Below are 15034 nucleotides of genomic sequence, written 5' to 3'. Positions count from 1 at the left end.
CGTTACAGAAGCGCGAGGCATGGAGCAGTGACAACCTCCAACATGTTCGCTGCTTTGTCCCTGCCTGAACCTGCAAGAAAGTATTTGAGGAAGGCAGCAGGCAAAAAGCTCTGACATGAGTACTGTAAGCCTGCAGTTACTGATGACAGTAACCGCAGACCTCTGTCTCAGCAATGAGCTGCATGAGACTGTAGCCACAGATGCAAAGCTCAGGCTGACTAGCACAGAGCAATGGGGCTCAGCTTAAAGGTCTTGTGAGCTCAGGTCTTAAGTGATGACTAGTTATCCAAAAGAGAAATATGTTTTAAAAAAGTGCAATCAGTGTTTCTCTATGAAACCTGATTTTTCAAACTGTGACTTTGATTGCTTCAGCCTGTTTGACTTCTACTATTCAAGCGTATGAAAGCAGAACATTTAGAGTACAGTGACGCATTACCTTAATACAGATTTTAAAAAAAAAAAAAAGTGTGTTTTTTTTTTTAAACTTTTTCCCTTTTGTTGAAGAGCCTGAAAATGGGGTGTGGGTCTGATCCTAGAATTCCCTCTATCTTCTCTTTGCTCTCTTGAGAGATTGCATGAACACGGCTCCCAGTCATTTCCTGAAGCTGTAAGCAAAACTCCACCAATCAGGGAAATGTTGATTATTGAGTTGCATCTTTTCTCAAACACCAGGGCCATTTTGGTCAGTAACAAAAGCAGAAGGAATAGGTGAAGAAGGGTAAAGTCTCACATATAGGGGAACAGCACAACTGCAGACTTGGGAGGAGGGTGGAATAGAGGAAAATGAGAAAGCTTGCAGTTACTGTAATTGCCTTTGGCTGAATCAGTTAACTTATGTTAGAGCTGAACTTCTATGTATTTCTTAATCTTTTGCATGGGACTTACACACATCTGTACAAATAATCTTGTGAAAGACTCCTCCATCTCAAGGATTAATCTTATTCTTTAGGGGCTTGAGGAGGCTTTTTTTGGATCAGGCCTTGATTACCAATGGCTGGAGATGGGTTTACATTAAATATAAATGTTTTCATTGCACTAGTTCATTTCATCTGATGTGGTATATTAGTTCTGACAGATTCTGGTCTAAGGTGCTTCATATAAAAATGCAAGGCAACCTAGGGAACAGTTTTTGGAAAATCCCGCCTTTATTGAACCATCCCAGCTGAAGGCCTGGGACATCTGCAAGTCTGGAAACTTTATACCATATGTTTATTTTCATTCTAATGGAGAAACTATCATTTCTAGCATTTCACATACCTAATCCTTCCAAATCCTGCAGTAATGGGCTGTGGTAAACTGTGCTGATGAGCTGCACAGGCTAGTCATGTTGTGGTTTTGCCGCTTTTTAGAAGTGTGGCCTTAAGTGTCGTATCTTATTCCATTGTTTCCTGACAGACCATATTAAAGCTGGATGACTCAGATCACCACTGCTCATCCATCTTTCCATCAGAGAAGGCACAAACCTGGATCTTTCCCCTCTACCCCGTTGCTCAGCCTGAGGTGGTTTAATCTCTTTTGTCTGTCACGGAAATAAAGTCTTTAACTGGTAGTGACCAGATCAGAGATTACCAACTGAAAACCAACTTTTACTTAAGTGCAGATAGAAGTTTGTGAAATGACTGCTCTTGTGTGTCGTGCGGGTCGGCACTTCAATCACAGCAGCTGATGGAGCAGTGCCTCCCAGGCTGCCTGGCCAGGGAGCAGCCACCTTTACCAGGAACGCCAGACCTCCTCCTCCTTACTGTGGGTTATACTCACTAGCATACATTATCTAAGATGTGGTTGCCTATGCTATCTACTCATTTCAGGTAGGCCTTTATTCTTGCAATTCCCAAGTAAGCAGGGCTCACGTTTAGAGCAGCGCAAGAGCCGGTTGAGGTACTGAAATGTCTCCATGCTATAAACCTTTGAGCTTTGTCAGTAGTAATTCAGGACGCTTTGGCCTTAAGACAAATCTTTGCTTCTTTATTAATTTTTTATTTAAGTGTAGATAAGAGGTATGCTTGATCCTCAGCTGTAATTAATGTTTCAGCTTCTAATCAGTGTGCCCTGCAACTATGCTACTTTGATCAAGGACTGTTGTTTTAGAACTGGAACTTTAAAACCACTTGTACACTGTAAGTCAGATTTTTATCTTCAGTGCTCTTACAGTCAGTCACTAATTTGTGCCAAAGCAGGTATTAAATTTATTACATGTTTTATGACAAAAGAAGAACTGCTTGGTTGACTAGAACCACTCGCTCAATCACTAGTAACTCCTTCAATAACATCTAGGTTATTTTTAAGATTATAGAGTTTAAGGAAACAACACAAGCAATTATTCCCTCTATCCATCAGTAGCTTGTAAACCTGCTGATTTACCACCACGCATGACAGATTAAACCAGTATCTGTTTCCTTCAGGCTCCATGGTAAATAAACCTGGCAGAAGCACAGGGGGAGCAGACTCAGATTTGCACCTTCACTGAAAGAATGGAAGAGGCAATTTGGCCCCTTCTCCTTAGATGAAGTAGCCAACTGGCCAGTTACCACATTTCATGAGCCTGAAAAAGCAATGTGCTTCACCAGTTCTGCCTGTCTGAAAGGGTCTGCTCTCTTTTTTCCTCTGAGACCATGAACTTTTTTATTTTTTAATGTTTATTCCAGACACCTTCCATCACATCCCATTTTGTCAAAAACTATTCTCCCTACCATAGGAAATGTACAGCTTCAGTTTTGCTCATGATTGCATGTGACCAAGCCACAGGGGAATATTTTTTGTGCAGGCATGCCCATGAATTGTACTGTTCCCTCTCAAGTAGAACAGTTTTTGCTTAGCAGTGTTGGTGGTTGTCCTACTCATTACTGTTATTTAGTGTTGCATTTTAGCTGTCCTCCAATCCTTTTGCTTTTTCTATAGCATCCTTTTCTGGTCAGCAATTTCCATCAGCTTTCCAGCTGATAAAGAGGGATTCTGCTTACCTCCAAAGACAAAGCTAACGGGACACATTAGCGGCAGATTGTAATCTTGCCAAAACCATGTGAGCAGTTACCATAGGCACTGCTTTTATAAATGTATTAACATCACTATTGTAACTTATTTTTTAAAGTGCAAAGGAAAACAGTCTGACTTAGGCTCCCAGATTCTGCTCTGCCTCGTTTCACATATGCATCTTTACAGAATTGCACCAGTCTCAACAGCATGTGAGAGCTGAGGAAGCAGCACTTCAGGGAAGGAGCCGTTTACCTTAGTCCTGAGCAACTCACCTGGGTGGTGCAATGGTATCCAGTCCCCCAGCTGGGAATACTGATCCTGAGAGGAAGAGCTTGAGGTGTTGGGAGAGGCAGGGCCATCTCTTGGAAAAATCTGAATATAGCTGCAGCTGAATTACACAAGAGATCCAAACTGTGGGCTAAGCGCTCTAGTCCTAACCTATAATTTAAGATGTGGAGCCGCTGTTTAGGAATCTTAGTCAGCTAAATACAGGAAGGAGAAAGTAGGTACATTCCTGGGCTCAGAGCCTCCTTTGCCAGAGCTCGGCACTCACACGCAGATTCTTATGCAAGTTTCTAAAAGCCCAATTGCTTATTTCCATTTGCCTGTTTTCTGGACAAACTGGCAAAGAGGACTGGCTTAAGATGTTAGGAACAGAGCATAGAAAATGTGTCCTGAAGGCATTACAGGAAAGCACAGGTTAAGTTTACAAAGACAGAGGATATGAGCCACACAGGGTACATTCTTAGAATTGTTTAATCTTGTAAAGGAGAAGCTGTACTGTACACCTCTTCTTGGAAAATGCAACCGCCAGCACATCCCTCTCTCTCATACACAGGAAAATCTGGCTTTCATCCCCCGGAAGCATTGGCAGCCACATCCAGGAAGCAAAACCCAGGGAAGGGATCTCTGCAAAAGCAGGTAGAGATGAGAACGGAGGCAGAGAGCCATGAGTTGCTATGCCAGTCCAGAGCTTTGCTCTGTGTCGTGCAGTGCATTGCCTGAGAAAGTAGAGGATAGCAAATGCGCCCAGAGAAGATGGGGGGAATGTTGATGCTTGCTGCCTCGTGTCACACTGTGAATGAGTGTGGGCAAGGGGTGCCTTTCTCCTCTAGCCTGATGTCCCGTTAGTGGCCTGAAGTGTGAGGTTTGATTGTCCATGCGACAGAAATTAGATTGCATAACTGCAGATCTAGCATTTCTAGAATTCCTGTGACATTGTTATTCTAGTACTTAGCCAAGGCTGTGTTCAGGAAAGCCTTATTATTGTAGCTGGCAGAGGCTGCTGGAGTTATTTTTACCACTTGATTGCAGAATCCTCAGTTTTAAGTTTGCCGTAACTTTTCACTTGATGCAAATTCACTTAATGCAAGCCTAAGCTAAAGGGCTGCCATGCCTCTATGTCAGGAGCTAGAGGATTAAAGCAAACTAAGCAAATGATGTGCACACCCAGGTCCCATGCTTGCAGTGCCAGTGGAGCGGACTGGGACAATTTCCTGAAGAGCTGGAGGATACAATAGCCAGCCGGCTAGCCCCGGAAAGCATGGATCTAACTCTAAGGGTGGATGCTATCAAAACACCCTTCAGACAAGAAATGTGATCCCAGGGATGTGTGAGGTACAAGGGGAAGATACAGCACCAGCTTGTGCAATATCAGTGGAGAAAGAAAAGGTTGCCAGTAGTGCTTCTACTTCGTTCCATAGAGTTAAGGGGGAGAGGTTTCTGGCGCCAGTTCGAAGAAGTGTTTGCAAAGGCAGATGTAAAACTTGGGGAATTCCACCACCTAGTTAGCTGAACCAACAAAAGTTGGCTTTGATGAAGCCTAAAGAGGCATTTTCTGCACAGTGTTTTCAAGTTTTGACAAATGTGGCCTCCTAGGTCAACCGAAGACACAACCCAGATGTTAGCTTCCCGCATGAGCTGTAAGAACATGCTTACACTGTTCTTCAGAGAGCTGCAGGGAATCAGGGACACATGGGAGTGCACAGCCATATTTAATGTATAGAGTCAGTCAGGGACGTTTTAGAAAATGGAAGGTTGTTTGGAAAATTGGGCTGTAAATGTTCTCGCCAAAAAGTGTACCTTTCAGTTGTGTTAATTCAGATTATTCACTTGTAGGGTTTCAGTTTTTCCCCTCTTCAACAATGCCAGTGATTCCATGTCTGTAAAACAATCTTCATAGCTTTTATTTACATAGGAGGGCTTTCCCTGTGGCTCTTGAGCAGGGTTAAAAATCCAGTATGTTTAAAAAGCCAGAGGAAAAGAAAAAAAGAAAAAAAAAAAAAAAGTCAATATTTGGCCTTGAAATTATTGCATTGGTAGCAGCTAGCTTTGTAGTTTTTGGAAGACGGGTATATTGAAACAGCTAGTGCTTGCCACTGCAGTACACAGCTGTGGAATGGAAAAGGTCTGCTTTCTGTTTGGTTACTTTTCAAACAAGAATCCCTACGACTTGTTTTGGGTATTGCTACTGTCCTAAAAGCTTATCTGGATTAACCTTCTATTAGTTTTGGATCTGGGCTGATTAAACACAATTCTACCCTATGTCATAGCCAGACATGTAGCTTGGTGGGTGATGCTGGCATCTGATATCCATCATCTGGAAGCTGCACCGACTCCCAGACAAAGTTGTCATCTCCTAAATGTCACCTTGCTTTGGGAACATTTTCCTCTGGAGCGCTCTTGCGGTGTCCAAGTCTGCATGTGTTGGTACCACGTTTGGGAGCCAAGTGACGAGGTGCCAGGTTGGCTGTGAGAGCCAGCCCCTCTGCTTGGATTAGGCAGGCATCGCTGCACTGGGGCCAGGCGATTATCTTGGATGTCAACGGTTTCATTAGTAGAAGTCCTCCACTCCGCTGGGGGATACGTCTTGGTCCTGGAGTAGTCAAAATGTTTTCACATAGCAGCTGAGATGTCAGCGTAGGTTAGAGGTGCTATCTTTTTAAGAAGAGTTTGTACACCTTCCTGTATAGTTTAAGGCATGCTCAGGTTGGGGGGAGCGGGGGTGTCATTCTGAACAAAATCTACTCCTCAGAGCAAACTAAAAAATCCACCATTTTCCAGGACTAGCAATTTTGTGGCCATTTGGTTCGGAAGTCCTCCACAGTTTGATGAATTTTGTACCTAGAAAGTTAGTCTTTCATTCACCCTCGCATACAAAGCTGGGCCCATCCTCATCAGGAATTTTACATGTTGACTATTTCAGTAAATGCAGCTTTTAATCTGCCACACGTGATTAGACGCTAATGGTGTTCGTAGCTGGAAACACCACAGAAGCCACTGGCACGAAGTAAAGATTAGTCATACTATCAATTTGTTTTCTATTAAGCTTCAGGATTCATAGAAATGAAGAACCACACAGATTTCAGCAGAGAAGATATGTGGAGGTAAACAAGCATTTCTGCAAATTCAACAGTGTCTTAGAGCCATGGGTTTTGTGCAAATCAAAGTCATAAGAACAAAGCTTGTGTCCTTAAGAAAGCTGCATGCAAGAATCTTTCCTCCAGCTTGACAGAGAGTGATAAGTCGTTTTGTCAAATCCAACTTTAAAATCTGACTTTAATGGTTAAAGTACAGTTCGTATACAAAAGCGAGGAGTTTTTGAGCCTCCCCCATTTCAGAAAAAAGCAGCTACCTTTTCTGATTACCTGTTTTTTCTAATTAGATGACTTAATTTTCCTTTCTTAATGAGATAACGATGCAATCTTGCCTTTATGCAAGCCAAAAATTTTCCATTGTATAACACAAGATTACAGGGAGCTAGCAGGAATTGAAGCATCAAGAGGGGGTTGCAGGCAGGGGAGGAGAGGTCATGGCTGAACACCAAGAAGACAAAGTGTGGAAGGCACAGAAATGTAGAAAGACTGTTCCGGTGGCAGAACAGAGAAGTTGTATGGCAGAGGAGAAAAGGCAGATGTAAGATAAATGAACTCTGCTTTTTGTAGGTGGTAAATATGCCATTAAATCATATATGAAAGGGAACTTTAAAATGCGTCACACGCATTAAGCAAAAAAGCAAAAGTCATTGATGAAAGCAGAATTTGTCCAAGACCCTTTAGATTAAGTGTATTCTACTCTGTACCCTCACCTATTTGCTATGAGAAGTCTGATCTGTGAAAGCGGTATCCTAAGTGTTCATTTGTTCATCACTCACCCTCTGGCATATTTGCCATCTCTGTAGCAAACAGCAGGGATGGATTAAGAATAATACAGTTTCTTAAATCCTCACGCAGACTCCTCCTGTATCTTCTTGCTCGCAGTGCTTTTGATCGTGTTTCCAGCGAGCAGCCGCGCTCCTGCCCAAGAGCCACGGTGTTCTGCCGCCTGCTAAAAGCTGATGCCGGCTACTGTGCCTCCTCGAGGCATCTGGGCACCAGATACCAAGAAATCCTACTTTTATCCACTCTTGGCAAGTGGGTCTTGCCAGTAACTGTGACTTAGTCGAGGAATAAGGAGTAAAATCTGAGAGATGAAGCAACAAGGGCATCACTCAACACCAGGATACGAGCCACCGAAGGAAAGGCGGTCTGTGCAAGCCAAATCGTCTGAGTATGGTTTAGACCTCCAGGAGTGAAACTGAGTCACAACTTTTTTGGTGAGTGCTCTGGCTGCAGATATATGCTTTCAGGATAAATATCATTCAGCGTGAAGGCTAGGCTAAGAGTTTACTAACAGGCAGGTGAGGAGCCCTCCAGGACGCATAGCCCAGTTGTATTCCTGGGCTGCAGTAATGTATCTCCTTCCCTTCTGCCCTTGCCTCAAGTGTACAGATCTCAGTTTGGGAGTATGGTTTTAGGATATCCTCAGAGACCAAGGGAATGTAAGGCCACCCTCTGAAACATCTCAGAAATCCCAACCCTGAAAGGCCACGTGTTGCTATGTGTCGGCCAGCTGTGTCTCCGCTGCTCCAAAGCGCTCCCTGAAGACGAGAAGAATTAGTACCGCATGAGGTAATACTGCTGCTTAAAAAGCAAATGGCTTGAGAAAGCCAGTGGTGGTTACCGAAAGGGACTGTAAAGGGGCACAATGTCCTTTGGAAATGCCAGTCAGGGGATATGGCCCAACAACTTTAAAAAAAACAATTTTGTTTTGGGAACTTTCTTCACTTCTTAAGTTCAGGGCATAAATATGAGGCTCCATAGCCAAACATCCCAGCTGACTGCCCCCAGCTCTGTTTGAATGAGGTTCCTAATAACCTTTTTAGGGAAAAAAAGGCAAAATGTTTCCCTGGCCTCCATCTGTGGTGATTTCATGTAGGTTGATAAAGATCACTTCATTACAGAGCTAACTTCAGACTCAGTACTTGCTGAGTTCAAACACATATTCATGTGTGATTGTTCGCGTTAAAAGGACTGTGGTATTTTCTTTATGTATTTATTTTAATAGCGTGTCATGGGAAGTAAGCTAAGGCTGCAAGGACACTTGCATGTTAGGGCAGTTCCTGCTCTTGCCACTGCCTCTCTTAACTCTTTCAGGAAAAAAAATCTAAAAGTTGAGTAGGAGGTTTACCTCGGAAGGAAGAAGACAGTTGTCTGAGTCAGAGAAGGAGAAATGTGTAGGAAAGAGATCAAGAAGTGGAAGCCTTTAAGCTTCAACCTTGTCTCCAGAGATCTCACTTGTCACTCCTGCCTGGGACTTTCGATACACGACCCATTTCGTAGCTTTGGGTCAGGCCAGGTGACTTTCTGTATAAGTGACCTGAAATCATTGCTGTCTCCAGCCGATCATGTTTCAGAAGCTGGTGATGGCCAGGAGGAAAACAAAGGGAATTAAATTGTGCGTAATCCCCACCCCTACTGCAGCTCAGAGATCCAGATCGCATGATGGGGACAAGTTGCTTATTACCTCTTTTGACTTAAAGGTAGCCTACAGCAGCTCCAAAGGCAGGCAGCCTGCAGCGTTAAGACCGATTGAAATAGTTTGTGTAAGCACATCCTTGTGCGAGGAACTCTTTGGCATAAAAGGTCCTACGAGAGCACTAGGGGCTGTTAGGCATGTACAACGAAAAGTTACTCTGTTCAGCTTCTAGCTTGGGTGTAAAAAGTAATTCAGGGTGCCAAAACAGTGTTTTTACTTATCCAAAACAGATTTTTTTTTAATTTGGTCACTCAGATTGGATACGGGAGCCCTGGATGAACTTTTCCTCTCCCTGATTCAAACCAGCAATTTCTTCTTAAACAAAACCCAGACTGTCTGGGCGCTCACAAGGGTTACTTTGTGGTAGTTAAGGATTTGGGGAAATGGGTCTCTCTCCCTCCTGGCTGGATGCCATACCGAGTTCTTCAGCATCCAAAGCTGTGGGGCTGGTGGGCAGCACGCTTTGCCATGGGGAGGGTGCTCTTCCCGCTCCAGCCTGGACGTGTTTCTTCTTGCCTCTCTCTAGCTATCACATACCCCCATGATCACGTTATTTCCCTGGGCTGTGTGATATGAATTTAATCCCTGGAGGCAGAGAGGAGGACTGAATCTGGTTTCCCACCGCCCGTGTGGATTCCCTCACCAGCAGGCTATTCAGGGAAAGGCAACTGCTACCTCTAACTGCTTTAATAATCCTTTGATTCCTCAGCTTGTACTGCCAGTGCCCAAAATGAAATGCTTTGCCATTTGTTTTGCCTGAAAATATTCCACAAAACTGCTTCCAATTTATGAATGGATTTGGCTACTTCAGAACCTCATTTTTAGCAAAGTCGCAACTTGCCAAAAACCCTCACCCAGTGCTATTCTTGAGCGCTTTGCCCAATCTTATGTTTCAGAAGCAGCGCCTGTGTACAGTGTGGTTGCTACAACCTTCCCTCCAAGCCCTCTCCTCCCTCAGTCAAAACAGGAAGGCAGGAGGGGAGCTGCGGCCAAGGCCCCTTGACCTTCCAGGGAGACAGCGAGTATTTACGTGGAGGCGATGGGCTGATGATCTTAGCTGTGTTGACAGGGATGAGTTATAAAGTGAAGCGGGCATAAGTGCAATTTTAACGAGGCATAGGATTTCCAGGATTTAGGAGTGTTTTTAGCACCTTTCCCCGCTGAGCCTGCTCATCCCCGTACCCCATCCGCTTCCAGATGGGTACCGGTATCACTCACCGGGCTGTGCTGGGAATTGAGCATCGGTGTAGTGAGGTGATGGGAGCCTGGGGGACTGATCAGGCTCTGCTGCAGCACGGGGCCATGCCATGGGCTCATCAAGGGGGCTGCTCCCCCCCCCCACCCCCCCCCGCCTCTAGCCCATCTATTTAATACCCCAGAGAATTGGGTCAATGGCTCGGGGGCCCTCGGGGAGGGAAAGCAGGACACAGCGCATCTGCTGGAGCCTTGGCAGAGCCCCTCCTGCAAGTGCGGGGCTTTGCCAGAAGGATCCACAGAGCAAGACAGAGGCAGAATTGGCCTCAAATTTTAAAACCATCTGGAGGACCTTGACAGTCCAGATTCGCTGCTCCCGCTGTGGTTCCCTCCCAGACCCACAAGGGAGAGGGGGTACTCGGGGAAGGGAAGAGAGAATAGGGGAAGGAGTCAGTGACTGAGATTTTCAGTGTTTCACTTGAGTCTATCCTTGCTAGGAAAAACAGCCTAGCTTACATAGGCAAGACTCCGACACAACTTACACGTTCCTTCCCTGTGGGAAGGAGAATGCAAAACCAACTTCAACACACTGAAATCTGCACCAAAAAGCAAACTAAACTTTTTAATTATACAGTTATTACCTTCCCTTAAAAATAAGGATAGGAAACACCAATTAAGCAGCAAAAATTATTTCTAAGTGCTTTTTTTACATAAAAAGCACAAATTTATCACTAATTCCATGACCCAGTGAAGACTCCTTTCTTTCTGCTAGCAGATGAACTGATAGCAAATGGAATCATTGCACTTTCCTACTATACTAGGAGAATAAAGCAAAAAGAAACCCCTAACATCGCACTACCAGTGTTTTCAGTCTCAAAGAATTAGCTGAATTCTTGTCATCCTGACCTGTATCCAGTCACAAGAAAAGCTTTCTTATACCTGGGGGGAAAGAGCATTTGATAAAATTTATCTGATTATGAAATAAACCTTTTCTACAGCGGTCCAGCTGTTCCAATTGAGTGATGTGCTTCGTTGAGTCAGTAAACTTGTATGCAGGAACAAATTTCAGTCAAGAGATTTATTTTTTCTTTGGTGTTTCACAACTGGAGAAGCATGACTTATCTCCCAAAGTCGTCTTTGGGAGAACAATTAAGTTATTTAAGACAAGCAAGGCAAGCTGCTGATACATTTCAATTCTGAAGGCACTGCTGTGCAGTTTATCCAGACAAAGCCCGAAACATGAAAGCTGGCCTCCTGCCTCCGTTTTCTTGTAACCGACCATCGGAGAAGCAGATTTCCCTGCTCCGTGGCTAACTAGATCTGCCTGGTTTGCTTAACCAGCGAGCGCATTCCTACACTTCAGGAAGAACACTCCGAGCTCATTACAAGCTACTGGGCTATAGCACGAGATTGAGAAAACAGATTTGTTTTGGACAAGCTGCTATGACATGGAGGTGCCAGGGTGAATAACCTTTAGGGGAAAAAAAAAAAATCTGCCTCCAAGAGCAAGATGAATAATCTGACAGATGAATGGCTCTGTATTTTATATCAAAGCACAAAATGACTAGAAGTCGCAGAGATCCGACTCATGAGCAGAAATAGCGCGCTGGGGACGGCTGGCACCGTTGCCGCCACCAGCTGCCAGCCCCCACCGCTGGAGAATGGGTGGCTCAGATGCTGTTCCTTAAGCAATTCAGCCGCAAAAGGCTACAGCTAAGCATTTTAAGGGAAACGTGTCAGTGCTAGTTTATAGCCTCGGTTGTTAAGATAAACCTTGAAATGGTCCCGAGTTGTCACAAAGCCTTTCAGCTCTCTAGGCGGGAGGAATAGGACAGAAACCTTGCCAGGCATCCCGGTGGAAGTTGCTCCAGACACAAGTCAGCACTCGTCAGAGCAGCTTGTCCCAGCTAAGTGGCACTTTGCTGCCAGGGCAAGGTGCTGACAGAAGCCCCCCCCACCCCATCCTCTTATCAGCAAAGCAGCCTTTTTGAGATGGGCAAGCTTTAAGCTGTGACCTATTTAAATGTCCTGCTCCATCACAGACCAGTAGCTGCAAGCAATTCTGCAAAATTCCCGTAGCACTCTACTACCGCTTTTACCCAGCTGCCCTCTGTGACAAGTTCCCTGACTCAAATACGCGGTCCTAATCCTAGCATAAAGCTTCAGTCCTGCTCCTCTGGATAAACATAGTGTTTCACCTGGTCTTCTGCGAAAATGAGACTTCTGCAAGTGCCTTACCAGTGTTTCTTTCTCTGCCGCTTCTCAGCTCCTCCTCCCACCCATAACTTTCTAACATGTTTATCACGTAGAAAGAGACAGCTCAGAAAATCAAACTCCTACAAACGCGGGGGGAAGGAGAATGGGTGGTTGGGTATATGCACCCATCCCCACCAAGGGTGCAGTTACACAGCAGCTTCAATTGCTCTAAACTGGAGTTGCTATAGCAATGCCCTGCCTGCATCGTCCTGTTGTCCTGTTGTCCCCCGCCCCGTCAGCGGAAAACAAAGGAGGTACATGCAAAAAGCAGAAAGCCACTACCCGGGGCCGATTCAGCTGAACACCAACCCTACCTAAAAATGATTCATTTTTGCTGGATGAGCTCCACGTAAAGGCTCACCGTCCACCTCGACCCACGGGAGGGCAAAGGAGGCAGCAGGATTTTGCAGGGCTGGGTGAGAAGGAGCGGGACCGTTGCCGTGCTGATTTTGGGACATTTGAACTTCTGCAGAACGAATTCTTAGCAGAATTATAGCATTGCCAAGAAGCTGCCTCCGAAAAGGGAATCCCATCTGCCTTCTCTCTCAGCTCCGGCAGGTTACTTGCTGCTCCGAGCTCCCTGCTTGATCCTGGCTAATGCCACAGCATCGGCCACGGCTCATCCGCGCTGCAGGCGGGAAGTGCAGCAAGGCAGCAGCACCCCTTCTGCTGGCACCCTCGTTTTTCTCAACTTAAAACTACCGTAAAATTGCAACTCGAGGGTCGGGGGCATGATATACAAGTCTGGAAAGAGACGCTTCAAGTTTGCTCAGAGCTATTTTGTCACTGAATTATGCAACGTTCTGCTTTGCTACATTAAAACTCCTGTAAAAGAGATTAATTTTGTTTCACTAACTGTTAGTCAAAGAACGCACTAGCTGAAAATATCTCCAGAAACTCTAGTGATGTGGGGGACGGTGCCCAGCCCCTAAAATTGCAGATTCCCACTAATTCTTCCCATGTAAACCAGCATCGTTAGCCAGGGAGATCTGCAGCCCTGGGGTTTTCTTACATCCTTTCTGCATCACTCATGCACTGCCTGCAGCAGCATTTATCGAAGATCTTCATCGATGCTGTTATTAAGATACCATAGTGCAATTACTGGTTGTTAAACGGTTTAAGAGTTTTCTTTAAAAAGGTATTTTTAAATACCATGTGGTATGTGGAATCACACACACAATACTGCATCTCCGTGCTGGTGCTATTACACAAGAAGGGTTCTGGCCACGATATCTCTTTTCCCACTCTTCAAACAGAAAAAAAAAAAAAAAAAAAAAAAAAAAAAAAGAACCGCCGAAAGCTCAGGCAGTTCAGGAGAGCGCAAGGCAGCCGCTAGCGAGCTGCCTCTGTGCTCCCAGGTGCGCAGGGGGAAGAAGCATCAGGTGTGAGGTGTGCTTCCTCCCCACAGCAGAACCAGCCACAGGCAGCCGGGATGCCTGCCCGAGACACGCAAACCCGAAGGATGCAGAATATTTGAGAGTGGTTTGGCCGCTGGCAGTCGGCTGTGGGAGCCGCAGGAATCAGGATGCAGGAATTCGGGTCTTTGTTTCAGGAACATTCCTTGGAAAGTGTGGGGGCCAGCTGCAAGACGGTCCGAAATCCCTCATCTTATCTGTGCTCGGCGCAGGGGGGCCGGCCCGGGGGACCCGCGGCACCGTGTCCCGTGTGGGTCCCCCCCCCCACCCCGCCTCCGGGCTTCTCGGGACCGAGGGCTCCGGGCTGCCCTGCCCGGGAGACGGTGCTCGCTGGGGGTCAAACCCCGTCCCGGCGACGGCCCCGGGGCTGCACCGCCGCGGCCCCCAGCCCCCCGGGCCGCTCCCCGGGAAGGGGCCGCGGAGCTGGGCGGCGGTGCGGGGCGGTGAGCACCACACCGCAAGCTGGGTGGGAGGGTCTGGGTTGTTGTTTTTTTTTTTTTTTTTGGTTTTTTTTTTTGGTTTTTTTTTTCCCCCCCACCTTTTCCTCTTCTGCGCGCCGCCCGTACTGCTCACGGGCGAGCTCGGGCTTTAACTTTGCACCGGGAAAGGAGCAAAAAGAGAAATAGCCGGGAAAGGAGGGGGAAATAGGCGGGTAGCCCCGGCTCGGGGGGTCTGCAAGCGAGGGCGGCCGCCACCTGCCCCCGCCAGCCGAACGGGGCGTCCCGGCGCCCCCGGACTTACTTTCTGGGGGTCGGCGTAGGTGCCCAGCCCCAACAGCGGGATGCTGTTCCCGTCGTTCAGCGGGACGCGGTGGCTCTCGGCTGTCAGGTTCATCGTGCCGGCAGGTAGGGCCGCCCCGAGCCCGGGGCTGCCTCCGCAGGGGCGGGAGCCGCCGCTCCGCAGCCAACCGCGGCCCCTGCGCAGCGGCACCCACCGACCGACGGACGGACGGACCGGACCGACGGCGCCTCTGCAGGGGCCGAGGTACGAACTGCCCGCTCCCGCCGGCGGGGATTGCCTTTTTGGGGGGCCGAGCCACGTGTGCCCGTGGCGGCCCTGCACCGCGCCCCGCCGCGCACCGCCCCGCGCCCCGCCCCGCCGCGGCCCCCGCGCACCGCCCCACGCCGGCCCCCGGGGACCCCCGCCGGGCCCCCCCGGGGACCCCCCCCGCCGCCCCCGGGGGGCTCCTGCCGCGGGAGCTGCGCCCCGGGCAAAGGTGGCTTCATGCGAAAGTGACGGCGGGCCGGTGGGCGCCCTGCACCCCGGGGGGCCGGGGGGGTCCTGCCCGCTGCCAGGGAGCCCCCTCGGGGCCGCCCTGCCCGGAGCTGCGGGCGAGGGGT

General features: G+C 47.5%; 1 protein-coding gene across 2 annotated transcripts in view; it reads right to left on the bottom strand.

Annotated features, from left to right (window-relative positions):
• AKR1D1 (aldo-keto reductase family 1 member D1) overlaps positions 1-14528 on the bottom strand; it is a 36478-nt gene extending 21950 nt beyond the window's left edge. For both annotated transcript variants that reach the window (XM_075707683.1, XM_075707691.1), the window contains exon 1: positions 14436-14528. In XM_075707683.1, the coding sequence (XP_075563798.1) occupies positions 14436-14528 (93 nt within the window). The remainder of the gene's footprint in view (positions 1-14435) is intronic.
• Positions 14529-15034: the final 506 nt, after the last annotated feature.

The sequence above is a fragment of the Pelecanus crispus genome, chromosome 1, assembly GCF_030463565.1.
Source record: "Pelecanus crispus isolate bPelCri1 chromosome 1, bPelCri1.pri, whole genome shotgun sequence".
Taxonomy (NCBI): domain Eukaryota; kingdom Metazoa; phylum Chordata; class Aves; order Pelecaniformes; family Pelecanidae; genus Pelecanus; species Pelecanus crispus.
The sequence above is the reverse complement of the archived record's forward strand: the minus strand, read 5'-3'. Positions and strand labels throughout refer to the sequence as shown.